At 46.1% G+C, this 27635-nt stretch overlaps 1 protein-coding gene across 9 annotated transcripts; it reads right to left on the reverse strand.

Moving 5' to 3' along the window:
* Positions 1-154: 154 nt before the first annotated feature.
* Positions 155-26631, reverse strand: RAD52 (RAD52 homolog, DNA repair protein). 9 transcript variants are annotated; one of them, XM_070453231.1, is made up of 14 exons: positions 26084-26630; positions 21035-21106; positions 20132-20236; positions 9118-9215; positions 8024-8125; positions 7524-7671; positions 7362-7429; positions 5183-5301; positions 4430-4505; positions 2786-2982; positions 2462-2643; positions 1636-1725; positions 1090-1305; positions 155-668 (listed from the first exon to the last, which is right to left on the reverse strand). In XM_070453231.1, exons 4-14 carry the CDS (start codon positions 9196-9198, stop codon positions 607-609), a joined length of 1341 nt encoding a protein of 446 aa, XP_070309332.1. In that variant the 5' UTR covers positions 9199-9215; positions 20132-20236; positions 21035-21106; positions 26084-26630; the 3' UTR covers positions 155-606. The 9 variants fall into 9 exon arrangements, with proteins under 9 accessions (XP_070309332.1, XP_070309336.1, XP_070309334.1 ...); XM_070453235.1 differs by lacking the exons at positions 20132-20236; positions 21035-21106 and having other exon boundaries at positions 4430-4502; positions 26084-26631; XM_070453233.1 differs by lacking the exons at positions 20132-20236; positions 21035-21106 and having other exon boundaries at positions 26088-26630.
* Between the last annotated feature and the right edge of the window lie 1004 nt (positions 26632-27635).

Here is a 27635-nt window from a genome sequence, read left to right on the forward strand (position 1 = left end):
TATGAACACTGTTGACATGACACTGTAGTTGAAGTGTGCACTAGCACTGTATCTTAAAAAAAAAATCTTTAAAAATGCTCAACATGGGGTGGCCAAAAACCTTCCATTTGTTTTTAAAAAACAATGTGAAGTGCAATAAGAAGAGATATGCCTGTTATATTGTTACAGGGTAGGATTTAATTTTGCTTTCTTAAAAATGCCTTTTCTTTGGTCTTAGGAGAAAAGGGAAGTCGTTTCATGATGAGCTGATAAACGATAGTGATGAAGACTGCAGTCTTGTGTGGCAGCATTAGAAAACGGGGGACCCCACAGCAAGAGGTCAGAGGTCACTCAGGGATGTACCACAGGCCGAGGTGATTTCTGTCTTCATTAACATAATAGCTTAGGAATAAAGAAAGAGTGAGGAGCCCAAGAAAAGGCACTGAGTCTCTGCACAGCTTCCCAACTGCCCGACTTGATGTGAGCAGGTGCCGAGTCCTCCGGCAGAGTTCAGGATGAAGCAGGCAGAGCCCTGAAGCGGAGCGCACTCCTCAGGCAGGAGCAGTCATTTCAGGACCAAAATGAAGTCCCGTCAGAACCGAGTTCAGGAGGTGACCTGAGCCTTGGTTAAGATGGATCCAGTTTCCTCTTCTTCATGTCCTGATTCTTCCTAGAGGAATCACAGTCCCCTGTGGAAGAGGAAACTGTTCAAACATAATTGCGGTGACTTTTAAAATCAGGAGTAAGTAACAACTGATACAATCCAGAAGTCATTAGCTAACAGTCCTAGTTTACCTACTTTTAACCACAGAGCCCAAGAATGAGAACTGTTACATGAGGACAGATCCCTCCATTAACACGAGACCAAGTTGCAGGAGAAATCAAGATGGGCCTGCATTTAACCACAGCTGTTAAATATAGCTGAAGAGTTACCCCAGGGGAACTTCTGGCTCTTAAACTAGTTGTCCTCCACGTTCTTACACTGCTGCCCCTCTGACAGGAGTCCACCGGACATCTTAAAATGGAATGTCATCCTGCTTTTAAGATTCAGTGAATCAATCACACACACCCAGGTTCCCTTTGGTGTTTGCTCCTAGAACACTCGGCTACCTGTGGCGTGTTGGTTAAGGCTGGAAGTTTGGAGGTGCCAGGGTCCAGATTGTGCCTGTGGAGTCTGGTGGCAAAGGCTTTGTGGAATCCTGTTCTGGGTCTCCATGTGGTTCTTCAGGATGGAGATGGTAGGGGTCTGTGGTGGTTCTGGTTTCGACAAGGGCTTGAGCATGCTGTCCTCTGCATCCATAGCCATGTCCCACATTTCAAGACTGTCTGCCAGGACGGCAGTCACAGGAAAACGTAACACAAACGAGAGAAAAGAGCAGGTCATGAGAAGTTCTGTATCGTGAGGGCCCCATGACAGCATCTGAATTTCTCTGCCCGTCCTGCGGAAGTACACCAGGCCTCCACGGGGCAGCAAAGGAGCTGCACGTGCGCTAGCACTCAACCCAGCATCGGGCCGCTCGCATCACCGTGGCACAGAACCGACAGAAGTGAAGATCCCTGTGCCTCTTCTGAGATGTGTGCGTGACGACCAGGGACTCACAGGCCCCTGACATGTTTACTGACTAGGCCTTATGTCAGTCCTCTAGCTCCGCTTACCTGGCAGCAGGTCTCTCTGGGTGAGTGGCTCCGAAGGTGAGCGGGTCCTGGGGAGGCTGGGCTTGGCAGGAGGCACTGGTGGCGGCTGCGCTGCAGAGAGAGGGGACAGGCTGAGCTCCCGTCGTCATCTGGGGGCTGGGCAGCCTCAGGGGTGCGTGCAGAGCTGCCTGGCTACCCGCCCCGCACAGCCACCATCAAGCTCGGAGCCCTATGTCCCAGTCCCACCTACTCATCTGTATAAACCAGAGCTGAAAACACCATATTCTTCTCATCAAACTAGAGAAAAAACTGAAAAGTCTGGGTTGGAAACTAGAGACCCAGAATAATAATTCTAAGAACAGCCCCAGCACAATCCATTGTTGGTTTTCCTTTCATTAATTTCGGCTGGCCAGTGCTGAGGGGAGTTTTAAAGAACTAAACAGGAACCAAGTCATCAGAATCTTAGTAATTTTTAAGTAGAAGCTGGGAAAAAAATCCGTTTTGTCTTTGTTTCTTGTCTCTGGAAGACTTCAAGACAATCTGTATTTACTGCTCCCAATGAATCTGGACTCTGAAATAAACACAAGTTCATGAAGAACTGCCAAAAGCCCCATCACCTGCACACGCAACTTTCTGCCTTACAGTCAAAGAGCTCATGTCCATGTGGCCAGAGTAACTGAGACCCAAAGCAGCTCTGGCACTGGAGCAGTTCAGCTCTGGTGACGTCAGGGGCTGTCTGTTTCCCTTCCCCGAGGACCACTGTCTTCACCCACGGGGAAACGCAGGGCAGGACCCAGCGCTCTGAAGCCCTGGCCCCGTGTGTGCCGAGCCCTGGTCTGGACCGAACCTGCTGCTCCAGGCAGAGGTGCCCCCAGCCTCTCACCCTGGTCCTTCCTTCCGGCAGACAGGGCAGAGGTGGCAGCCTGCTGCTGTCTCTCCATCTGTTCCCGGAACTGCTGCTGCAGCTGCTTCTGCCGGAGCTTCCGCTGGAGCGTGGCTTCGCTCTCCGTGGTGCCGGGGACCAGGCTTCTGCAGCAGGAGACCAGTGGGGTGTTGGGGGAGTTCCGAGTTACCTGGTCAACAGCACACAGTTCCCAAGGGGGCTCACGGCCCCACGTGCTGCTCAGAAGGTGCAAGTGGGAGGAGCAGAGGTGAGGGCAGGCGGCCGTACCGGGAGCTGGTCTCCTTGTCCCCCTGCATCACACCGTGGGGGCCAGCTGAGTGGCTCAGTCTGCACGGTGAGGTCACCTCCCGGGCTTTAGGGGGTTCCAGAGTCACATTCTGCTGGCAGCTGCTGTATCTGGCTTGTTCAACAGATGGTTCAAAATCTTGTCTCTTTGCATTAGTTAAATCCACTTCAAGAGGCGGCTAATAAGGAGAGAGAATAATTTCCTTCAGTTGCTCCTGCCCCTTCCTTGAAGGCATTCCGCATTTCTCTGCCCTCGTTCCTTCAAGGTCCTGAGAAGCTGAGACAAAGGATCCACAAGTGCAAGTAACTCCAACTCTGTGTGGAGTAAAACAGCTCCATTTCCCACCTGAGCCATTCTGTGTTAACGGGGTTTTCATATGAAGGAATCACACTTCAGTTTTTATGTAGGGCAAAATACTCTGTAAAATCTAACTTCAATCTTTCCTTGGCAACTGGGCCTGACATACTTTTCTATGGAAATGATCGTGCATCATCACAGTACAGAAACCCAGAGCATGTGCTCCACAAGCGAAGCCTCACTCAGTAATGTGAGGCTCACAGAGGCTGTGCCATTATGACTTTCGCAGCTTTCTGTGTATATGTTATACTTCATTTAAAAAAAGGTGAAAAAGTACAGTCATGTCAACAAAACGGCCGACTAAGAAGCTCCACGCCCTCCCTCACGGAGACACCATGGTAACAGTAAACAGACTAGAATCCCCCTGTAAGAGCTCCAGTGACCAGCTAAGACGTGCCAGCACTCAAGCCAACGTGAAACCAAAACAAAATTACAGCAAGCAGGTGGGATGTTCATGCCACTCGCCCCCAGCCGCAGCCTGGCACAGAGCAGAAGTGGAGCGGGTTGCCATTCATTTCTCTAGGGATCTTCCCGACCCAGGGATCAAACCTGCTGATGCAGTGGATTCTTTCCCACTACTCCACCAGGGAAGCTCCTGTTTGTTTCTTGACGATTACAAAACAAAACTACAATATCCCTCATGAATACAGAAGCAGAAATCCTAAACAATATTATTAATAGCAAACAGTCCAATGATACATAAAAAAGATTTTAAAAAAGGAAAGAAACAAACGAAACTCTGCCAATTGACACACACCTCTGTGAGGGGCAGCACAAGAAAAAGCCCCCTCGAGGACAGCAGAGGGAGGCTGCCCGGGCGGGTGGAGGCTCTGCAGGGGCCCGAAGAACCACAGCCCCACCCAGCAGCATCAGGGGCATCCCGCGCCCGACCAGCCCAGGTCACGCTGGGCTCCAGGCCCCACTCTCATGTGGCACGCACCTACACAAACGGAAATCCAGCCCTTCCAGACACAGGGCTGCGGAAGAGCAGAAGGCTGGGCCGCTGAGGCTCCAGAGGTCTGTAAGAAATGGCAGTGGGCTGAGAGGGCCCTGTGCTCCCACTCAGACCTCTGCCAAGCACACTCCTCTGCACCTTGGACTCTCGGCCTCATCGTCCTCGGCTGGTCCCTGCCAGCTCTTATGTTCAAAGACGGTGGAAGTGCACATTCCCGACCCTCTCCAGAGCTGGCCGAGTCTTCACGTCCTTTTCCGTCACCACATACTCAGACACAAGGGCAGCAGAGTCACCATCCCCACTTCCAACATACCTGGCATGGAAGCTTGTTCAGTGACCTCAGATAGTCTTTGTCCAGAATACAGTTTCCAAGTGCGTTCCCAAAACTTCTAAGGGTAAGACAGAGTGGAACCGGGTTGAGAACAGTTACGTGTACACACTGGAGAGCAGGGCTACAGCCTCTGTTCAGGCTGCTTCTCAATGATGTTCTGAGAAGACAGCAGAGAGCGGGACAGTCATAGGTCCCTGCTCCAGAGCACAGGGCGTGAGTCAGCCACTCACAAAGCCCACTGGTCCTTCCTGCCTCGGAACACAAGCTCCAGGGCCGAGATCCCTTCCCAGGGACCACTGCGACCCCCAGTGAGTGAGCACACGTGCTTCGGGGCACAATCGTCACTACTAGACTTCTGTACTGGGAGGCTCGGATCCCCTACAGGCTGTGGCACTGCGGATTTTTAAAGCAAGTTTTACCTGTATTTGTTTCTGGTAATTCAATTTTCAAAGGCATCTTTAACCCCCAAAAAGGTTAAAACCCTGCTCTGTGTAACTAACTTACCTGCACATAACAAAGAACCACACAGGTGCGCTACAAGGAGGAAGCACCCTGTGGTGGGGAGGGGAGGGGAGGGGGGGGGGGTCCCCGCACAGAACAGGATCCTACCAAGTATTCCCCAAAGAGGGCCAAGGAGTAAAGGCGCAGCAGGGAAAGACAGCAGGAAACAGGCCGCCTGGGGCTAAGGGTGGGGCGGGGCTGGGGACAGCTCTGAAATGAATGGTGCCTGCCCACCTCAGCGCCCGCTTCAGCCCATCTGTTACTGCCTCCTTCCTGGCCTTTTCCAAGGACAAGGCTTTTGACTTGAGGCCCTCGCTGACACCGTAGCCCACGTCTTCATGATACGAGCCATCCTGGGGGCAGAAAAGGCGTTCAGGCCCCACCGTTAGGAGTTAGAGCCCATCCCTCATAGCTCTCTTTGTCTTCAGGCAGCCATGCTCAGACAGGGCGACAGTCCTCCAGGGCTGCCTCCTGGACTGGATCTGTGTTCTCCCCTCTCTTCCTCTTACATAAAAAGGCACAAGTCTAACCCAGCCCAAGTCTTACTAAATGCACTACCACACAGCAGGAAAACCTTGTGGGGGAGGGATAATTAGAGTTTGGGATGGACATATACACACTGCTGTATTTAATCCACAAAGAGGTACTGTACAGCACAGGGAACTCGGCGCAGTATTCTGTAACAACCCAACAGGAGGACAACTGGAGAAAGAATGGATGCACGTGTAACTGAGTCCCCTCTGCTGTAGTCCTGAAACTGACAGCATTATTGGTCAACTGTACTCCAATATGAGAAAGTTAAAGAAAAAGCCTTTGGGATACCAAGAAAGGGGAAAATTTGAAATATTATATTTCACTGATTGTAATGACTGGATAGCAAATCCTCTCACAAGTCAGGTGGAATCTACTTCTTGGCTTCCACCAAAAAGCAAAGGTAGGCCTGATCAAGCTGTCAGCTGGCAAAGAGCTGAGTATAACTTCTGATGATAACACTGTGATTCTGAAATATAACTCAGAAGCAGTCAATGAATAACACTATAATGAGACTCTTGCCAGTCCCAGTGTATGTGAATAAGGATTTCAATCTGTGTGTGTGTGTGCTCAGTCATGTCCAACTCTGCGACCCCATGGACCGTAGCCCACCAGGCTCCTCTGTCTGTGGGACTTCCCAGGCAAGGATACTGGAGTGGGTTGCCATTTCCTTCTCCAGGGGATCCTCCCGACCCAGGGATCGAACCTGTGTCTCTTCCGTCTCCTGCATTGGCAGGCAGGTTTCTTTACCACTGCACCACCCGGGAAGCCCAAGGTTTTCAGTACTATTTACAAAAATAAGTCAGAACAGAATTAATGCTAGATGTTTAGGAATAAGTAATACTAACTATACATATATTAACAATAGAAAAAAAGCTTCATCCATCTTATTAAGAAATGCGTTCTCCATAAAATTTTATATTTTGATGCAGTTTTGCTGTCTCTTCAAAATAAACACTGTTGACTCTTATTGTGTGTTAATAACACCTGTAATATTAACAATATCTCAATCCAAAAGAAATGTTTTAATAGCCTTAAAGTCACTGGAAATTTACTCCCCCCTCCAAATTTTTACACATACAGACGGACACAGGCAGAAAAGCTTTAATAGTTACTATTAAAAGATTTTCAATTATATAATATAAGCCAGTAGGGGACTTCCCTGGTGGCACGGTGGATAAGAATCCGCCTGCCAATGCAGGGGACAGGGGTTTGACCCCTGGTCCAGGAAGATCCCACATGCCATGGAGCAACTTACCCCGTTCGCCACAACTGAGCCTGAGCTCTAGAGCCCACAGCCATAACTGCTGAGCCTGGGCTCCACAACGAGAGAAGCCACTGCAGTGAGAAGCCCAAGTACTGTAACCAGGAGCAGCCCCCGGCCACTGCAGCCAGGGAAAAGCCCTTGCAAAGCAATGGAGACCCAACGCAGCCAGAGATAAAGCATCGCTTTGCATTATTTAAAAAAAAAAAAAACAGTGGGGAAATGGAATGGAAATATGTGTTCAAGAAGAAACAACATAAAATTTCTAATGACTAGAGTAACTTGCTCAAAAGAAAAGTAGCTTGTATACGTATTTTTTAAAATAGATGACAGCATGTAATCTATGGTATTAATATTTAGAATCCATTGGTACATTTTAAAAAGATGTAGCAGATTTATTTTAGAATGTAGAATTTTACAATATACCAAAAAATGCACCCTTGCAAATATTTGTCTATATGGTGAAAATACTTAGTCACTTAAAAATGTGCAGGAGAACGAGCTCCTCAAAATTTTCTCAGGCGCCTGAGTAAGGCCGAGTGAATACACAGCCCGCTCTGGCCCAGAGCCTCCACACGCACTCACTCTCCCCCAGCACGTCTCCTCCATCACCCTCACCTTCAGCTGGACTCGCACAAACGCACAGACGCCCACGTAGAACTTGCCATTGTTAAGGTCAACAAAATCTAGGGTGGGAAAGACAGCCAGGTGAGGGTGTGCTGATCCTGCCTCACCCGTGTTCCTCCTGCCAGAGACGGAGCACACCCACCAGGCCCTCACCCGCGGCCCATCCGGCTGGAAGCTGGCCGATGGCAGGAAGGGACGCACACTCACCCACATTCTGCTGGGTGATGGAGTGAGCCCAGCCGTTGTAGCCGAACATCTCATTGGCCAGATTAATGACCCTGTGACCCTCAATGTAACACACCTGGAAAAAATAAAGAAGAAAAAAACACCTGGTTAAAATTCCTCGCCATACCTAACTGTGGATCAGAATTTACTTATTCCTTACCAGCTCTTTTGTCAAAATCACCCTAAACACTCCAGGGAAATTCCCAGTGAACTCATCTCAGAGAACTAGGGTCTGAGACTAGAGTCTCATGGCTGTGGCTTGGCCACTTCAGAGAACAATGAAGGATGGATCCCATCCCTTTCCAGAGATGAGAAGTGATAGTGAATGAAAGACCTACTGAATCCATGAGGACCAGAGAGGGAGCCGGCAAGTCCGTCCAACAGTCAGCATCATGGGCCCCCACTTTTCAGGCAGTAAACTCGCCTACCTTCTGGCCTCCTCCAGCCATGCGGCTACTGATGTACTCTGGGCCCAGCCTCTGCCTCAGGGCGTTCTGGATGGCCTGGTGTTCTTCCACTGTGTACTGGTACTGGAATCAGAAAGGGGAAACTGAACCGACATTTCTGCCATCCCTACGCTCAGATGTACTGAGGATCCTATGAGCTGTTGTTCATGTGGGTTGTCTATCGATACAAGGAATTAAAACTTCACATTCCACACATTCCAGTAACTACCAGAGCAATGACATCGGCACATGCTATGCAGTCTCTGGAAAACACCCTCACTCATGAAAGAATGAGAGTGAAAAAGGCAGAGTACTTTGGTAGTATTATGAAAATAACTTTGATTTCACAGGCTCGGGAAGGTCCTGTGGACCCCAGGGGTCACTGGACCACACTATGAGAAACACTGCCTTAGATGTGACTAGTGTGTTACCACAACTCTCTCCAGCCAAAACTAGGAAACTAAGACTTCTTGTCTCAAGAGTCTCTCATGACATTTATGTAGACATGGAAGAGGAGAAAACAGGACAGGAAGCCTTGCTTCCACGTGTCCTCCAATTCAACCATTTCCCATCCTGCACATGGAGAACTGCACCACTATTTGATTAGATTTTCGTTCCCTTGGTAGTTTTCCCCTGGCCCTATTAAAGTGGAACAAATACACACAGATCTCTGGTAAGACAGATAGAATGTGGGTGGACAAAGCAAGAATCTCCCTTATAAGCACAGGGTATCTCCATAAACCCCAGAAACTTTGGATGCCTCCAAAAAGAGAGATCCAAGTGTCATGGGGACAGGAGTGACAGGAAACACTGAGACTTTTCACATAGTCTGTTCCACTTGGAATGTTAAAAGCATATGAAAATGCAACCTATCCAAAAACAGTTTATATATAAATGTAGCCCCCAGCACTGCTAAAGCTCCCATACATGCTCAGAGCTCAACAGAAATGCCCAAATAATGCCGCTAGATGAAAACAGCAGCTTACATACATGATGGCGCTTACACACTGCTTCCCCAGACCGTCTTGGTTTCCACTTACTCTCATCCCTTCCAGGGAAGAGGGGGACACACCCACCTGACCAAAGCAGAGCACGGGGCTGCCCCCAGCAGGCTGGCTGCCACGGCCTCCAAGGACTGCTTCCTCGGTCCCGGACATGCTGATGCAGGTGGACTCTAAATAGAAGAGCAAAACAGAGATTTCAAAGGATGCTAATGGTGAAAGGCAAGTCTCCGCTACAATCAGATGAAGTCACTTTCTCCACAGACCTTAAACACAGGTCAGGGGCACAGCTCTTCAGTGCCTGGCTGTCACCAAATAGGCCTCTGAATCCCTCAGGGCCTAGTCTACCTTTCTGCTGAGTTCTTCCACCGTGGTGCTGCTACTAAAGGTGATTTTTGCAGGAAGAATGTGTTGTATGTTATAATTACAATGTTTGTAATAGAAAAAGTCAAAACTACAAAAGCACGCTAGGGAAGAGCCAATAACCAGCTTATGATCACCTACTGTATGAGCATCATGACCTTGACCTCTGTGGGGTCAAAAAGGAAACATAAGCCACAGCAGCTGAACTGTCATGGAGACATGATGCCATGGGAGAGTCGCGTGGCACAGAAGACTCCGTGTTCAGAAAGGACACAGCACTGAGCCACCCATGGTCCCCGCAGCTTCTTTATCTCCTGGGACCTTGCTCAGGCCCCACCCCAGACCAACTGAATCAGAAGCCAGAGGCGAGGTCCAAGCCCACCCAGCGATTCTGACATCAGCTCCAGTCTGAGAGCCAGTGTGTTAGACTGAGACCACGCCAGTGTGCAGGCGAGTCAGCTGCTACCTGAGGCCCTGCGCCTGCTGCACACCCAGCAGATTCCATGTGGGGCCTCAGCGGACCTGCACATGAATCTCTGCATATAAACCCTTAGATTACCTATAAAACCACAAATCTGTGACCATCAAGTAGTACATGATTCCACACATGGCATTACAGCACAGTATTTAAGAGCTCACATTCCTAATGCTGACTTCTGGCTCCATCACCCATGAGGTCTTGACCAAGAGAAGTATCACATAAGCTCTCCAAAGACATTTCAACATCTGGAAGATGGAGATAACAATAGTACCTACACTTCCTAGGGGTTCTGTAAAGATTTAAGTGTGAAACTGCATAAAACTGCATCAATGCAACTAGAGATGATCATACTAAGTGAAGTCAGTCAGAAAGAGAAAGATAAATACCATATGGTATCACTCACATGTGGAACCTAACATATGACACAAATGAACCTATCTCTGAAACAGAATCAGGAACACAGAGACCTGACTGGTAGTTGCTGAGGGGGAAGGGGGGGAGTAGGAGGCTGGGGTTAGCAGGTGTAAGATTCTCAAACAGACTGGATAACAACAAGGTCCTACTGCACAGCACAGGGAACTATATTCAATATCCTATGATAAACCATAATGGAAAAGAACATTTTTTAAATGTATGTAATATGTGTCAGTGAATCACTCTGCAGCACAGCAGTAATTAACACAACACTGTAAATCCACTACACTTCAGTTTTTAAAACCTGCATTAGAAGAGTGCCTGGCACACATGAAGTATTAAATAAACATTAATTTTTGCTGAGTGCTTGTTAATTTCTTTATGTAATTATGAAAATGCAAAGAACTATTTAAATGATCATAAAACATTACCTTTCAGCTAAGAAATGGTAAATTTATTTATAATCTTGCACTAAAAAAGTAAAGAGTGGCCTATACTAGTCAATAATTAGTGTCTAAAATTGTTAAATCAAAAAACAGTGCAGTGAGAATATTATTAGAATGTAACTGTAAATGCCAGAAAAGACAGGAATGAAATGTCCCTGAGGAGTGGTGCCAGTGTGAACAACAGTGCATCAAGGCTCGTCTTTTTAAAGATAAAAATTTTAGTGCTATTTCCTTTTCAAATACATACATGTATTACTTGAACAAAAATTTAAAAAGCAGGGGTCAGCAAACTTTTTCCATAAAGGGTCAGGGAGTAAATATGTTAGGTTTGACAGGTTATACAGTCTCTGTCACTACTTCACTTTGACATTTTAGCATGAAAGCAGGCATAATGTTGGGTCATGGTGGAGAGTTCTGACAAAATGTGGTCCGTAGAAGGGAATGGCAAACCACTCCAGTATTTTTGCCTTGAGAACCCCATGAACACTATGAAATGGCAAACAGATACGAAACTGAAAGATGAGCTTCCCAAGTCAGTAGTGTCCAATATGCTACTGGGGAAGCGAAGACAAAACTCCAGAAAGAACGGAGACGCTGAGCCAAAATGGAAAGGACACCCAGTTGTGGATGTGTCTGGTGATGAAAGTAAAGTCTGATGCTGTAGAGAACAATACTGCACAGGAACCCGGAATGTTAGGTCCCTGAATCAAGGTAAATGGGACGTGGTCAAAGGAGATGGCAAGAGTGAACATCAACATTTTAGGAATCAGTGAACTAAAATGGACAATGGGAGAATTTAATTCGATGACCATCAGCAAGAATCCCTTAGAAGAAATGGAGTAGCACTCATTGTCAGCCAGAGTCAAATGTAGTACTTGAGTGCAATCTCAAAAATGACAGAATAATTTTGGTTTGTTTCCAAGGCAAAACCACTCAACATCACAGTAATCCAAGTCTATGTCCCAACCACTAATGCCAAAGAAGCTGAAATTGAACAGTTCTAGTGAAGAAAGCTGAGCGCCGAAGAATTGATGCTTTTAAACTGTGGTGTTGGAGAAGACTCTTGAGAGTCCCTTGGACTGCAAGCAGATCCAACCAGTCTATCCTAAAGGAGATCAGTCCTGGGTGTTCATTGGAAGGACTGATGCTGAAGCTGAAACTCCAGTACTTTGGCCACCGTATGTGAAGAGTTGACTCATTGGAAAAGACCCTGATGCTGGGAGGGATTGGGGGCAGGAGGAGAAGGGGACGACATAGGATGAGATGGCTGGGTGGCATCACCAACTCAATGGGCATGAGTTTGAGTAAACTTCGAGAGCTGGTGATGACAGGGAGGCCTGGCGTGCTGTGATTCATGGGGTCACAAAGAGTCGGACACGACTGAGCGACTGGACTGAACTGAACTGATGAAGACCTACAAGACCTTCTAGAACTAACACCAAAAAAAGATGCCCTTTTCATCATTGGGGACTGGAATGCAAAAGTAGGAAGTCAAGAGATACTGGAGTAATAGGCAAGTTTGGCCTTAGAGAACAAAAAGAAGCAGGGCAAAGATTAACAGAGTTATGTCAAGAGAATACACTGGTCATAGCAAACACCCTTTTCCAACAACACAAGAGATAACTCTACACATGGACATGAACAGATAGTCAATATTGAAATCAGATTATATTCTTTATAGCCAAAGATGAAGAAGCTCTATACAGTCAGCAAAAACAAGACATGGAGCTGACTGTGGCTCAGACTATCAGCTCCTTATTGCAAAATTCAGACTTAAAGAAAGCAGGGAAACCACTATGCCATTCAGGTATGACCTAAATTAAATCCCTTATGATTTACAGTGGAGGTGACAAATAGACTCAGGGGATTTGATTTGGTAGACAGAATGCCTGAAGAACTATGGATGGAGGTTCATAACACTGTACAGGAGGCGGTGACCAAAACCATCCCAAAGAAAAAGAAATGCAAGAAGGTAAAGTGGTTGTCTGAGGAGGCCTTACAAATAGCTCAGAAGAGAAGAGAGGTGAAGGACAAAGGAGAAAAAGAAAGATATATTCATCTGAATGTAGAGTTCCAAAGAACAGCAAGGAGAGATAAGAAAGCCTTCTTAAGTGAACAAAGCAAAGAAATAGAGGAAAACAGTACAACAGGAAAGACTAGAAATATCTTCAAGAAAATTAGAGATTCCAAAAAAAAAAAAAGAAAATTAGAGATTCCAAGGGAACATCTCATGCAAAGAAGGGCACAATAAAGGACAGAAACTGCAAGGATCTCATAGAAGCAGAAGAGAATAAGAAGAGGTGGCAAGAATACACAGAAGAACTGTACAAAAAATGTCTTAATGAACCAGATAGCCACGATGGTGTGATCACTCACCCACAGCCAGAGATCCTGGTGTGCAAAGTCAAGTGGGCTTTAGGAAGCATCACTATGAACAAAGCTAGTAGAGGTGATAGAATTCCAGCTGAGCTATTTCAAATCCTAAAAGATGATTCTGTGAAAGTGCTGCACTCAATATGCCAACATATGTGGAAAACTTGGCAGTGGCCACAGAAAAGGTCAGTTTTTATTCCAATCCCAAAGAAAGGCAATGCCAAAGAATCTTCAAACTATTGCACAACTGCACTCATTTCACAAGTTAGCAAGGTAATGCTCAAAATTCTCCAAGTTAGGCTTCAACAATATATGAACTGAGAACTTCCTGGTGTTCAAGCTGGATTTAGAAAATGCAGAGGAACCAGAGATTGCCAACATCTACTGGATCACATAAAAAGCAAGGGAAATCCAGAAAAACATCTACTTCTGCTTCATTGACTAAGCTAAAGCCTTTACTGTGTGGATCACAACAAACTGTGGAAAATTCTTCAAGAGATGGGAAATACCTGACCACCTTACCTGCCTCCTGAGAAACCTGTATGCAGGTTAAGAAGCAACAGTTAGAACTGGATATGGAATAATGGACTGGTTCCAAATTTGGGAAAGGAGTATGTCAAGGCTGTATATTGTCACCCTGCTTATTTAACTTATATGCAAAGAACATCATGCGAAATGCCAGGCTGGATGACTCACAAGCTGGAATCAAGATTCCTGGGACAAATATCAACAACCTCAGATATGGAGATGATATTACTCTAATGGCAGAAAGTGAAGAGGAACTAAAGAGCCTTCGGATGAAGATGAAAGAGGAGAGTGAAAAAGCTGGCTTAAAACTCAACATTCCTTGGAGAAGGAAATGGCAACCTACTCCAGTATTCGTGCCTGAAAACATTCCATGGACAGAGGAGCCTTTTGAGCTACAGTCCCTGGGGTCACAAGAGTTAGATATAACTTAGCAACTAAACCACTAAAGAAAATTTATCAGTGCTGCCAGAAGCTGGGGCATGAGATGCAACAGGGCAAATGGGGAGTAACTGCTACTGGATACAGGGTTACTTTTCAGGGTGATGAAAATGTTCTAAATCAATGATGGTGACAGTTCCACAACTGTGCAAGTATAAAAGCTACTGAATTATACACTTAAAGTGGGTTAATTGTATGGTATTTAAAACATACATCAATAAAACTATTACATTAAAAAACAAAACAAAACAAAAACTCAACATTCAAAAAACAAAGATCATGGCATCTGGTCCCATCACTTCATGGCAAATAAGATGGGGAAACAATGGTAACAGTGACAGACTTTATTTTCTTGGGCTCCAAAATCACTGTAGATGATGACTGCAGCCCTGAAATTAAAAGACACTTGCTCCTTGGAAGAAAAGCTATGACAAACCTAGACAGCATATTAAAAAGCAGATACACTACTTTACCGACAAAGGTCCATATAGTCAAAGCTATAGTTTTTCCAGTAGTCATGTATGGATGTGAGAGTTGAACCATAAAGAAGGCTGAGCACCAAAGAACTGATGCTTTTGAACTGTGGTGCTGGAGAAGACTCTTCAGAGTGCCTTGGACTGCAAGGAGATCCAACCAGTCAATCCTAAAGGAAATCAGTCCTGAATATTTATTGGAAGGACTGATGCTGAAGTTACAGTACTTTGGACACCTGATGTGAAAAGCCGACTCACCGGAAAAGACCTTGATGCTCGGAAAGATTGAAGGTGGGAGGAGAAGGAGATGACAGAGGATGAGACAGTTGGATGGCATCATTGACTCAATGGACATGAGTCTGAGTAAGCTCCGGGAGATGAAGGGCAGGGAAGCCTGATGTGCTGCAGAGCATGGGGTCGCAAAGAGTTGGACATGACTTAGTGAGTGAACAACAAGCCACCGATAATATGTATGAGTGTGGTTGTGTCCCAATAAAACTTTATTACACAAATGAATTTATTTACAAAACAGAAACAGATTCACATCACAGACTTATAGAACAAACATATGGTTGGGGTGGAAGGGTGGAGGAAAGGGATAGATTGGGACTGACATGTACATGCTGCTACACTGGTAGGTATCTATTAAGACAGAAAACCAACAAGGACCAGTTACTGTACAGCACAGGGAATGTTGCTCAATATTCTTTAATAACTTAAATGGTAAAACAATTTGAAAAAGAACAAATACATGTATATGTATAACTGAATCCCTTTGCTGTCCACCTTAAACTAACACAATACTGTAAATCAACTATGCTCCAATATAAAATAAAAATTAAAAAAAAACAATGAAAACCAAAAAGAAACAAAAACTTTACCACAAAAGAGGTGGCAGCTGCGGCCCTCAGGTCACAGTGTGCAATCCCCTGTGGTAAAGCTGTGAAGGTCACAGTCCAACGTGGCTCAGGACTGAGCTCCAAGGGCTTAAACAGGACACTTACTTAACCTCTTTGGGCCCCAATTTTCTCATCTGCAAAAGGGAATATTAATAAAACCACCCTCAAAAATGTACCTTATTAAATGGTGTGGCAATAACAGCATAATCATAATCCTACCAGACTGTTTTGCGGAAACTGCTAGGACGATGATTCAAACATGTATGTGGAAAATGCAAAGGATCTAAAGTAACCAAATCAATCAGCTGAAAACCAATGAAGCTGCTGACCTACAATGCATGACTTCAAGACTTGCTATAATTAAAACAGTGGGGCGGGGAGGCCTTCCCACTACCTCAGTGGTAAAGAATCCGCCTGCCAATACAGGAGATACAGATTCGATCCCTTATCTGGGAAGATCCCACATGCCATATAGTAACTAAGCCTGTGGCCCGCAACTATTGAGCCTGTGCTATGGAGCCTGGGAGCCGCAACTACTGAAGCCCACGCGCCTAGGCTTGTGCTCCCCGATGGGAGAAGCCACCGCAGTGAGAAGCCTGCGCGCTGAAAGAGAGAGCAGCCCCACTCACCACAACCAGAGAAAGGCTCGAGCAGCAGCGAAGACCAGCACAGCCAAAAATAAGTAACAAAACAAAAAGCAAAAACAAAAAAAACCGTGGTGAGGACTGGAAAACTGGAACAGAAAAGAGGGTCCAAAAATCAGCCGTCATCTAAATTCCAGCAAAGGTACCAGTGCAGTACAATGGCATTTTCAACAAGCGATGCTGGAACAACTGGAGATGTGTATGGGAAGAACATTTAATATTTTTCACAAAATAATTTTTATATCATCCACAAAAACTGGAGATGGATTTTAGCCTAGACATAAAAGCTAAAACTAAAACTTCTACAAGAAAATACAGAAGGATATCTTCACAACCTGGAGGTAGCCAAGATTTCTTACTTACGACCTGGGAACCAATAATTATGAAAAGAAAAAAAAGACAAATATGACTACATCAAAATGTAAAACTCTACTTATCGAAACAACTCTAAGAGAATAGGCAACCGCAAAGACTGATATCCAGGATATAAAAAGGACACATAAAGAACTCCTACAACTCAAAAATAAAAAGACAATTAACCCAATTTTAAATGGGCAAAAGATTTGCACAGGCACTTCACAAAGGAAGCTATAAAATGTCAACAAACACAGGAAAAAGTGCTCAACATTGTTAGTAATCAAGGACTAAAATTAAAACCAAACATAATTCCACACCACTTTTCACCCACCAGAATGGGTAAAAATAAAGCCTGACAACACCAAAAGCTGGCAAGGATGTGAAGCAGCCAGAACCCCCATGCAGTGCTGACAGCTGTAAACACAGGATATCCTTCACAGAAAAAGCATGGCTTGAAGATGAAGGCAGCATCCCAGAGAGTCCTGGTTCCAGGCCTTGAACCCCAGAGGTTCTTTCCATACCCTGGATATCAGTGCTTTGTCAAACAAATGTCAGTGCCCATTCATTTGTAGAGTTACTTACCTTAAATGAGAAGTTTTCACTTTTGATGTTATCCAGCCTATCTTTTTTAAGCAGTTATTGCTTTCTCAATCTTGTCTAAGAAACCTTTGCACCCCTCCAGATCATGAAGTTATCTTTTTTTTATATTCTCTTCTAGAAGCCTGATGGTTTTATAATTTTGCAAACAAATCTGATAATTTCTATAGAAATTAAACTTGAATTTGCCATATGACCCAAGTATTTTCTTCTGATAGGTATTTTCCAAAAAAAATAAAAACATATGACCAAAAACAAAGAATTTTGGGGCTGGTGGGTAAGAGCCTGAACTAGGACTGTGGTTATAAGCAAGAAATCAATGAATTCAAGTCATATTAAGAAGAAAAGGAGTACGTCAAGGCTGTATACTGTCACTCTGCTTATTTAACTTATATGAAGAGAACATCATGTGGAATGCCAGGATGGATGAAGCACAAACTGGAATCAAGACTGCCGGGAGAAATATCAATAACCTCAGATATGCAGATGACACCACACTTATGGCAGAATCGAAGAGGAACTGAAGAGCCTCTTCATGAAAGTGAAAGAGGAGAGTGAAAAAGCTGGCTTAAAACTCAACATTCAAAAAATGAAGATCATGGCATCTGATCCCATCACTTCATGGCAAATAGATGGGGCAACAATGGAAACAGTGACAGACTACTTTCTTGGGCTCCAACATCACTGCAGATGGTGACTACAGCCATGAAATTAAAAGACACTTGCTCCTTGGAAGAAAAGCTATGACCAACCTAGACAGCATATTAAAAAGCAGAAACATTACTTTACCAACAAAGGTTCATCTAGTCAAAGCTATGGTTTTTCCAGTAGTCATGTATGGATGTGAGAGTTGGACTATAAAGAAAGCTAAGCACTTAAGAATTTGATGCTTTTGAACTGTGATGTTGGAGAAGACTCTTGAGAGTCCCTTGGACTGAAAGGAGATCGAATCAGTCAATCCTAAAGGATATCAGCCCTGAGTATTCACTGGAAGGACTGATGCCGAAGCTGAAACTCCAATACTTTGGCCACCTGATACGAAGAACTGACTCACTGTCAGGCAGGAAGAGAAGGGGATGACAGAGGATGAGATGGTTGGATGGCATCACTGACTTGATGGACATGAGTTTGAGCAAGCTCTGGAGTTGGTGACAGACAGGGAAGCCTGGCATGCTGCAGTCCATGGGGTTGCAAAGAGTCGGACACTAGAGAGCAACTGAACCGAACTAAGACTGCCCCAAATGCTTTTATTCTTATCTATTTCCTTATCACCTAAAAGCACTTCCAATTAATGGTAGAGGGAGGAAGGAAGGTGGGAAGGACACATGCCACATAAGGATGGTTTTCTCTTTTGTCTGGGCTTCCCAAGTGGCTCAGCGGTGAAGAATCCACCTACCAATGCAGGAGACACAGCTTTGATCCCTGGGTCGGAAAGATCCCCTGGAGAAGGAAATGACAACCCACTCCAGTATTCTTGCCTGGGAAATCCCATGGACAGAGAAGCCTCGCAGGAGGCTTTGTGCATGGAGTCACAAAGAGTCGGACACAACTGAGTGACTGAGCACGCTCTTTTGTCTGACTTCTTCTCATCTTTATTAAAAACAAGACAGGGCATTACTGAAACAGAGCAGAACCCTATGGTCCTTGCCCCCCACTATGTCCTCTGCCTGACTTTTGTCTGTGGAAAACTTCGGTCAAAGACTAAATTTAATCAGAAAAGTGAAAAATGAGGAAACAAAGGAAACAGTCAAAGGAGACTAAAGAGTAATAATGTGGTCATTAAGCGTAGTCAAAGACCTTTAGCTCTTTTTCAAGGGTTATAGATACTATTCTGAGGTATGTCCTATGAGCTGTCTTATAAATACTAAAACACCAGGTGGAGAAGTTAACTATATGATGACCAGACTGTACCCAGGACATGAGCTGCCACAATTCCAGGAACTGAACGCCAAGTTCAGTTCAGTCGCTCAGTCGTGTCCAACTCTTTGCGACCCCATGAACCACAGCACACTAGGCCTCCCTGTCCATCACCAACTCCCAGAGATTACCCAAACTCATGTTCATTGAGTCGGTGATGCCATCTAACCATCTCATCCTGTTATCCCCTTCTCCTCCTACCTTCAATCTTTCCCAATATCAGGGTCTTTTCAAATGAGTCAGCTCTTCACATCAGGTGGGCAAAATATTGGGGTTTCAGCTTCAACATCAGTCCAATGAACACCCAGGACTGATTTCCTTTAGGATGGACTGGTTGGATCTCCTTGCAATTCAAGGGACTCTCAAGAGTCTTCTCAACACCACAGTTCAAAAGCATCAACTCTTCTGCACTCAGCTTTCTTTATAGTCCAGCTCTCACATCCATACACGACCACTGGAAAAACCATAGCCTTGACTAGACGGACCTTTGTTCCAAATAGGAAAAGGAGTACGTCAAGGCTGTATATTGTCACCCTGATTATTTAACTTATATGCAGAGTACATCATGAGAACACCAAGAAACGGGAACAAATGGATCCTAGAACTGTACCTAAAACAATCAAGATGATGCTAGTCAGACCACTGATGACCAACTGAAGATGACTGTCAGAGCTGACTCTGCTGTTTCTACATGGAGGCCCCCCCACAACTCTGTCTATAAAAGCTCTCACCCACTACTTGTGTGCCGGCGGGGGGGGATGGCCTTCAGACAGATGTCCTCCATCACCCACCCCAGTTGTCGGCATCTGAAATAAAGCAAACTTTCCACCAAACCTGGCCTGTTTATTGAACTTTTGAGCGGTGAGCAGCCAAACCCCACCTTCCACACCCTTTCGGTAACAGATTTTTGGCACCCAATGCGGGGCTCACTCTGGCTGCCTCTTGTGCTATCATGGCACCAGGCTCTCCCAGGTCTTCCAGGGGAGAGCTGTGGCCATGACGGTGTATACACCTGCCTGTGGTGAGAGAGCCAAGTAAGGCATTTGGGGGATATTCCCAGCAGCTGCCAAAACCTTTTGCTTTGAGGATCCTCCCTGTTTCTCCCCTGCTCAGCACTGACTGCCAACGTACGCTTTTCTTTGGTGGAATAAAAACTTACATTTGGGACAAGCTGATGATCTCCAAGACTGAATAAGTCCACCGGCGTGCATACGGGCAACCTTCCATTTGTGAGTGCTAGTAACTTAGACAGTAAAGCGTCAGCCTGCAATGCAAGAAACCCGGGTTCAATCCCTGGGTCAGGAAGATCCTCTGGAGAAGAAAATGGCAACCATACCAGTATTCTTGCCTGGAGAATCCCATGGACAGAGGAGTCTGGTGCAGAGTCGGACACGACTGAGCGACTAACACACACAGTGTTACCTGCATAACACACACACACTGTCTATAAAAGCTCTCACCCCTACTTGTGTGCCGGGGGAGCGGGGGATGGCCTTCAGACAGATGTCCTCCACTGCCCACCCCAGTTGCTGGCATCTGAAATAAAACAAACTTTCCACCAAACCTGGCCTGTTTATAGACAGTTGGTTACTTGTGTAACTAACACACATGGTGCTACTTGGGCATTCTTGACAATTGGTTCTGATGTCCGACTACCACTGAGTACAGTTTGTTCTGGGGAAGTATTTGTTTGCGACTCCGTACTGGTCACCCTCAAAGAGGGTTTTTGACAAATTTGTCAATCAGTGTGTGAGTGTGTATTCCATCTGTGTGACTGGTATTCTTGTTGCCTTATGTGAAATGGAAATTCAGGTTCAATTCATTAAGAAAAATTTTAGCTGGAAAATTACGACTAAAGAAAGATGATTATTTTTTCGACCATGTATGGCAACAGTATTCTTTAGACTCCAGAGAAGATTGGTTAAAATGGAACTCTTAAAATTCAGTAAAAGCCAGTTCTTTTTACATATACAGTTAAGAAAAGCTAGTTTGATAAAATGCTTTTTTAAGACCCTAAGGAAACAAAAATAATCCTAGGAGAAAATTTGAAGTTAACACTTACCACGTCCCTAAAATACAAACATAATCCATGTTGCTTGGAACTCCAGCCTTGGATTAATTGTCAAATTTAATGCTAAGAAAAAAAAAGGAAAAAACTCTTTAAAATTGAGTATGTAAATTTGGCTATTCTATTATCTATAAGCTGGTAAGATTAATTGCAATGCCTAATTCATAAAATGTAAAAAGATAAAACAATGAGATCTCTGGATGTTTCCATGTCTCAGTATGTGTTTTTGGATGATATTGCTGAGGTTAATTTGTAAAGAAGTTCTACATACTAGGTTTAAAAAAGTATAAGCGCTTACAAATTAAACAACTCTAAATTTACCTACTTTTGTCTTCTTATAAAACCAAGAGGATAATTAAAGATGTTTGGGTTTATTAAACATACATGTACTATTTTAAAAAATTATGCTATTAAAAGTGTATGTTTTTTGAGGTTATGGAGTATGTTCTTAAGTTTGCCAATCAGAAAATGCTGGTATAACATTTCAATCACTTGTTTCTTGGTTTTGTTACAGTTTCAAGGGTTAAAAATTGTGATATGTAAAAATAATAAGGAAAGCATTTCGGTATGTAAAAACAAGTAATACATGTTGTTGGCAAAAAAAGGTATATAAAAATAAAAATATTTTTATTGAAAACAAAGATGATAATTTTGTCCTATAGCTGTTTCTGGATGGGGGAAATACAGGAGTAATTTATTCAAATCCAAAAAGTGATAAAAGGTTTATTAAAAAATTTTTTTGAAAAAAATTTATGTTGTCAAGATTAAGATTAGACTAAATTTAATTAGGTATATAAATTTTGCTATTAACAGTAAACTGATACAAGACTTTCTTTTTCTTCCCCTCTGTTAAAAAAGCAAAGTTCTCCTGGAATATTGATCTGATTTTGGTAACAGAGACACCCAATGGAAAGTAATTGCTTTGTTTCTAATGATACTTTTGAACCTAATGTTCAGGATAGAAAAACTGTCCAGTAATGTTGTCACAAAATCATTGCAGATGGTGACTGCAGCCACAAAATTAAAAGATGCTTGCTCCTTGGAAGAAAAGCTATGACCAACCTAGACAGCATATTAAAAAGCAGAGACATTACTTTGCCAACAAAGATCTGTCTAGTCAAAGCTATGGTTTTTTCAGTAGTCATGTATGGATGTGAGAGTTGGATTATAAAGAAAGCTGAATGCCGAAGAGTTGATGCTTTTGAACCATGTTGTTGGAGAAGACTCTTGAGAGTCCCTTGGACTGAAAGGAGATCCAACCAGTCCATCCTAAAGGAAATCAATCCTGAATATTCATTGGAAGGATTGATGCTGAAGCTGAAACTCCAATACTTTGTCCACCTGATATGAAGAACTAACTCATTTGAAAAGACCCTGATACTGGGAAAGATTGAAGGCTGGAAAAGAAGGGGACAACAGAGGATGAAATGGCTGGATGGCATCACGGACTCAATGGACATGAGTCTGAGTAAACTCCGGGAGTTGGTGATGGACAGGGAAGCCTGGCATGCTGCAGTCCATGAGGTCGCAAAGAGTTGGACACAACTGAGGGACTGAACCAAATGTTGTCCCAGGATATAACTACTCATGATGTGTAGGACTGCTGGCTTTTAAGTTTAATGCTTAAGGGGGGGGACGGGGGGCGGGGATTGAAATGGAGCAGGACCATATGGTCCTTGCCCCCCACCCATGTCTTCTGTTTGCTTTTTGTCTGTGGAAAATTTCAAATAATAAGTTTAATCAGAAAATTGAAAAATGTGGAAACAAAGGAAAACAGTCAAAGGAGACTAAATAATAATGTAGTCATGAAGCATAGTCAAGGACCTTTAGTTTTTTCTCAAGGACTATAGGTAATACTCTGAGCCATATCCTGTGAGCTGTCTTACAGATATTAAAACACCAGGCAGAGAAATTAACTACTTGATGACCAGACTGAACCCAGGACTTGAGCTGCCACAATTCTGAGAACTGACTGCAAAGAAATGGGAACACGTGCACCCCAGAACTGAAGATTAACTGTATACAAAACAACCAAGATGATGCTAGGAAGACCAGTGATGACCAATCTGAAGATGACTTAGAGATGACTGTGCTGTTTCTGCATGTAGCCCGCCCCACCTCCCCCCCACCCCGGCCAACCCTCCAGCTCTAGCTATAAAGGCTCTCATCCCCTGCTTGTGGGGGCGGGGGGTGCAGAGTCAGTCTTTGGACAGATGTCCACCACACTCCCCCTCAGTTGCTGGCATCTGAAACAAAGCAAACTTTCCTTTCCACCAACCTGGCCTGTTTATTGGCTTTTGAGTGGTGAGCAGATGGACCTCCCGTCACACACACCCTTCCGATAACATTATCATGAATAAGCCACCTTTAAAAGCTTAAAACTTTAGTTTATAAACATGGGAGAGCAGTGGAAATTTTAAGTTGAGAATTATACAATAATATTTTCTCCTGGAAATATTCCTCGTCAGCAGTGAATAACTGCAGGAGAGCACAGTTGGAGTCTACAACAGTCGGCAGAGGAAACCACAGAGGCTCGACCAAAGTGACAGCCACAGATGACAAGCATGGACTCTGTATGTGCATCACTGAGGCAGAGCTGAGTGATCAGTGAAGTGCTGACTATGAGGATCAAGACCACCAAGACTAGAAACCAAAATTCTTTATTTTCATTTATGTACATGCTGCTCCCATGTTTGTAAAACTTTTTTTAAATTTAGCAAGACTAGAAAAAGCATTAAGTAAGAGGAAAAAAGATCTCAAAATGTCCTCTCCTCCTTGAAACGTGACACACCTCACTACACTCTAAACAGAATTAATCCTAAATTCCCATAGCATTTAGACAGACATCACAGCACATGGGTTTCCCAGGTAGCCCAGCGATAAAGAACTGGCCTGCAAATGCAGGAGATGCAAGACACATGGGTTCCATCCCTGGGTTAGCAAGATTCCCTGGAGGAGGAAATAGCACCCCACTCCAGTATTCTTGTCTGAAGAATCCCATGGACAGAAGGCCTGGTGGACCACAGAGTCAGATGCGACTGAGCACACAGCACAGGTTAACACTATAATCCCTTCTACCGCTGAGAACACAGGGGCCGTATACTAAGTACTGACTGGATCTCTAGGACTTAGCATAGTCCCTACCCAACCTGTAGAATAAAGAGAATGGTAGCTTTATTTTTAGCTCTTTGCCACTTCAAAACTGCCAGGACTTTATTAAAAATGAGTATCTTGCGTGGAAAAATGTTAGAAGTCATAGAAATGGAATAGACATCCCCACAAAGCTTTCTGAGTAATTAAACTGGTCACATAGTCCGCTCTCACTGTTGGTGGTGGTCTGTTCTACAGGTACCCTGAGCGCTGACTGATTCAAGACCCAGCCACTACTCCTGCAGAAACCTGGGCTAGGTTCCCTGGGGCCTCCGGTTGCTTCATTTTCATCAACCAGTCAGTACAAAGCCTTGCTCTTCATGTTTCTATTAAAGGCACCCTATTTAAGTAAGACATTGCTGATTCCTTAACACTGAACTCACAGCCGACAGCACCTAACTCACACCTGAACAAAGCTCATCAGAAAGAAGCCTGCCTTCCTGCACCAACAAGCTTGGAGGACCTTCTAGACAGGGATGGACTTGGGAGGGCGTTATACTAAGTCAGTCAGAGAGAGAACGACAAACACCATGTGATGTCACTCACAGGTGGAACGGAAACGACACAACACACTAGACACAACACACTAGTCAACAAGAGAGAAGCAGACTCACTAGTGAACTCAGTGGTGGTACCAGTGCGGGAGGGAAGGAGGGAGGGGCAAGGCAGGGGTAGTGGGGAAAAGAGGGTTGTTACACAGCACGATCTCGTGCGAGCGAAACTGGAAAATTGTAAAGAATTACAGAATTTAAAGAATCTTTGAATCAATTTTTTAGAAATGTGCTAAAGAAACAGTGGAATCACGAATAAAAAGCTTAAACTGTGGCAATGAAGGACAACGAGGCCGCTGGTTTACAGTCTGAAAAAAGGAGGCAGAGGGGCGGTCCGCCAGATTTCGGCAGGGACAGCGCGAGGATCACCCCGCACACCGGCCAGGCGCCCTGAGTACTGGTTCTGTTCGGGGGCCGGTCCGTGAACCCACAAACACCGAAGGCGCGCTAGGTCTGCTCGGAGATGAGCCCCCCCGACCCCCGCCTCTACTACATCATCCGTCCGCTCGTGTCCAGCCCACCCGGTGCCCATCACCGGACGGCCGGCCTGGCGGCGTCTCCAGCGAGCCCCGCACACGAACGCTGCTCCCCCCGTGACCGCCAAGCCAAGGGTCCAGGAATGCCGTACTGAGAAAAGAAAACTGTACAAACCTTTCCGAAAAAACCAGACCCGAGGCCGCCGAAACACCTGACCCGGGCCCAGAGCTCCAGGCTGGGGGAGAATTTAGATTTCAGAGGTTTGTGCCTCGTTCTGTGAGTCCCCGGGAGGAACAGACCTTAAACGGGCTCGGAGACCAGAAAGCGCAAAAGCCCAAATGCCCATCAGTTAACGGGGAAAGAAAGCAAGGTTTCCCCCACGTCGCCCAGCGGCCGTGGACCGAGTAGCGCCGACCCCGGCCGGACCAGGTGAGCCGCGTCAGCTAACGAGCTCGCGGGGCTCTCCGGGTGCCCAACACGCTCCACACTAGCGGCTACTGCGGCGCGGCCCGGCCCGGAGAACGCGCCGAAGCCACGCAGCCGGTCTCTTCAGACTGAGGGAGTCCACCGTGTGTGGATTCCGGCTCAGTTGTTTGAAAGCGCCACAAGAGCTGACTACGCGCTAACTGTCAAACTCCGCCGAAACGCCAGCGCCTTTCCCGCCGCAGCCACTCCCGCCTGGGGCCCGTCGGCGTAACAGCCCTCGGTCCCCGCCCCGGGTATCACTGAGCCCGCGACCCCGGCCCCGGCCGCGCGCCCGCTCGCCCGGCCCGGCGCCCTCACGGCACATCACACACCGCTGGGCGCGGAACTGCTAAGCCGGGACCAGCGACGCGAACTCCCACCCGGCGCCGACTCCACTTACGTGCCTCAGCCGCGCAGGGCGGACAGAGCTCTGGCCAGACTGAATGCACAGAAACTCCCTGGGGCACGGCCGCCTGGAGAACCCTGGGAAGAAGGTCTGGGCAAGAACGCGCGAGCGGAGGGGACCTGAACGTGCGGACGGGCACTAGGCACGGCCGCCAAGAGGGCTCTGGGAAGAAGGTCTGGGCGAGACCACACCAGCGGATGCGGTCTGAACGCGCAGAAGGTCACTAGGCACGATCCGCAGAGGATCTTGGAAAGAAGGTCTGGGAGAAATCGCGCCAGTGGTGACGGCCTCAATACGCAGCAGGGCGTTTGAACGGCCGCGCAGAGGACCCTGGGAAGAAGGTTGGCCCCTGGGAAGAAGGTTTCGGAAACACCGCGAAGGACGAGGAGGCCTGAAGGGCACGCAGAGGACCATGGGGAGAAGGTCTGAGTGACAACACCCCGGGGCGGGGCGACCCGGACCCCACCCTGCTTAGGATGGCTGAGTGGAGGACCGTGGGAAAGGAGTAGGTCCAACTGAACTCGCGCCGGATCACTGCGGGGCATAGTAAGAGAAGCCGCAAGTCAAGTCGGCAGATGGAAGCAGAGCCGTCTGTTGAGAGCCGTAAAGCAAGGTGGCCGTACGACCCGGACCTCCGTGCCTGCCGCTCGGCTCCCCCAGGCCCTACGTCGCCGTGACCTCTGCTGCCCCCTGGCGCCCAGCGAGCTCGCCGCGCCGCCCTCTGCGCCCCAAGCCCAGCAAGGACTGCCCGGTTGCTTGGCGCCCCTGGTGCTTCGAGGCTGCTATGGTCATCAGAGCCCGGCAGGGACAGCAGGGAGACGGGCCCTCCGGAACATGCCCCCTGCCGCTCGGTCCCCAGGCCAACGGACTGGTTTCAAATTGGGAAAGGAGTCCGACAAGGATGTATGCTGTCACCCTGCTTATTTAACTTATATGCAAAGTACATCATGTGGAATGCCAGGCTGGATGAAGCATAAGCTGGAATCCAGATTGCCAGGAGAAATGTCAATAACCTCGGACATGCAGATGACGCCACCCTTATGGCAGAATGACTTCCCTGGTGGCTCAGACGGTAAAAGCGTCTGCCTACAATGCAGGAGCCCTGGGTTCCATCCCTGAGTTGGGAAGATCCCCTGGAGAAGGAAATGGCAACCCACTCCAGTACTCTTGCCTGGAAAATCCCATGGACAGAGAAGCCTGGTAGTCTACTATCCATGGATGGGGTCGCAAAGAGTCAGACACGACTGAGTGACTTCATTTCCTTCCTTCCTTCCTTCCTTCCTTCCTTCCTTCCTTCCTTCCTTCCTTCCTCTCCTTCCTCTCCTTCCTCTCCTTCCTCTCCTTCCTCTCCTTCCTCCCATAAAAACAGTCAGATTCATAAAAACAGAAAGTGGAAGAGTGGTTGCCAGGGTTTGGAAGGAGGGGGAAATGGACAGTTGCTGTTAAGTGAATACTGAACTTCAATTTTGCAAGAGGAGAAGAGCTGGAGGTTGACTGTATAACCATGTGAGTGTCCTTAACACTTCTGAGATGTACACTTGAAAAT

This window comes from Odocoileus virginianus, chromosome 23, assembly GCF_023699985.2.
Source record: "Odocoileus virginianus isolate 20LAN1187 ecotype Illinois chromosome 23, Ovbor_1.2, whole genome shotgun sequence".
Lineage (NCBI taxonomy): Eukaryota > Metazoa > Chordata > Mammalia > Artiodactyla > Cervidae > Odocoileus > Odocoileus virginianus.

What these genes read in the sequence shown, in the direction of transcription:
- RAD52 (XM_070453233.1), bottom strand. Translation starts at nt 9,198, where the DNA reads ATGTCCGGGACCGAGGAAGCAGTCCTTGGAGGCCGTGGCAGCCAGCCT. An exon ending in TTGTGCGAGTCCAGCTGAAG is followed by an intron (nt 5,302 to 7,361) that starts GTGAGGGTGATG and finishes TTCTGCCCCCAG; the next exon opens with GATGGCTCGTATCATGAAGA. An exon ending in TGAACAAGCTTCCATGCCAG is followed by an intron (nt 2,983 to 4,429) that starts GTATGTTGGAAG and finishes TCTCCTTATTAG; the next exon opens with CCGCCTCTTGAAGTGGATTT.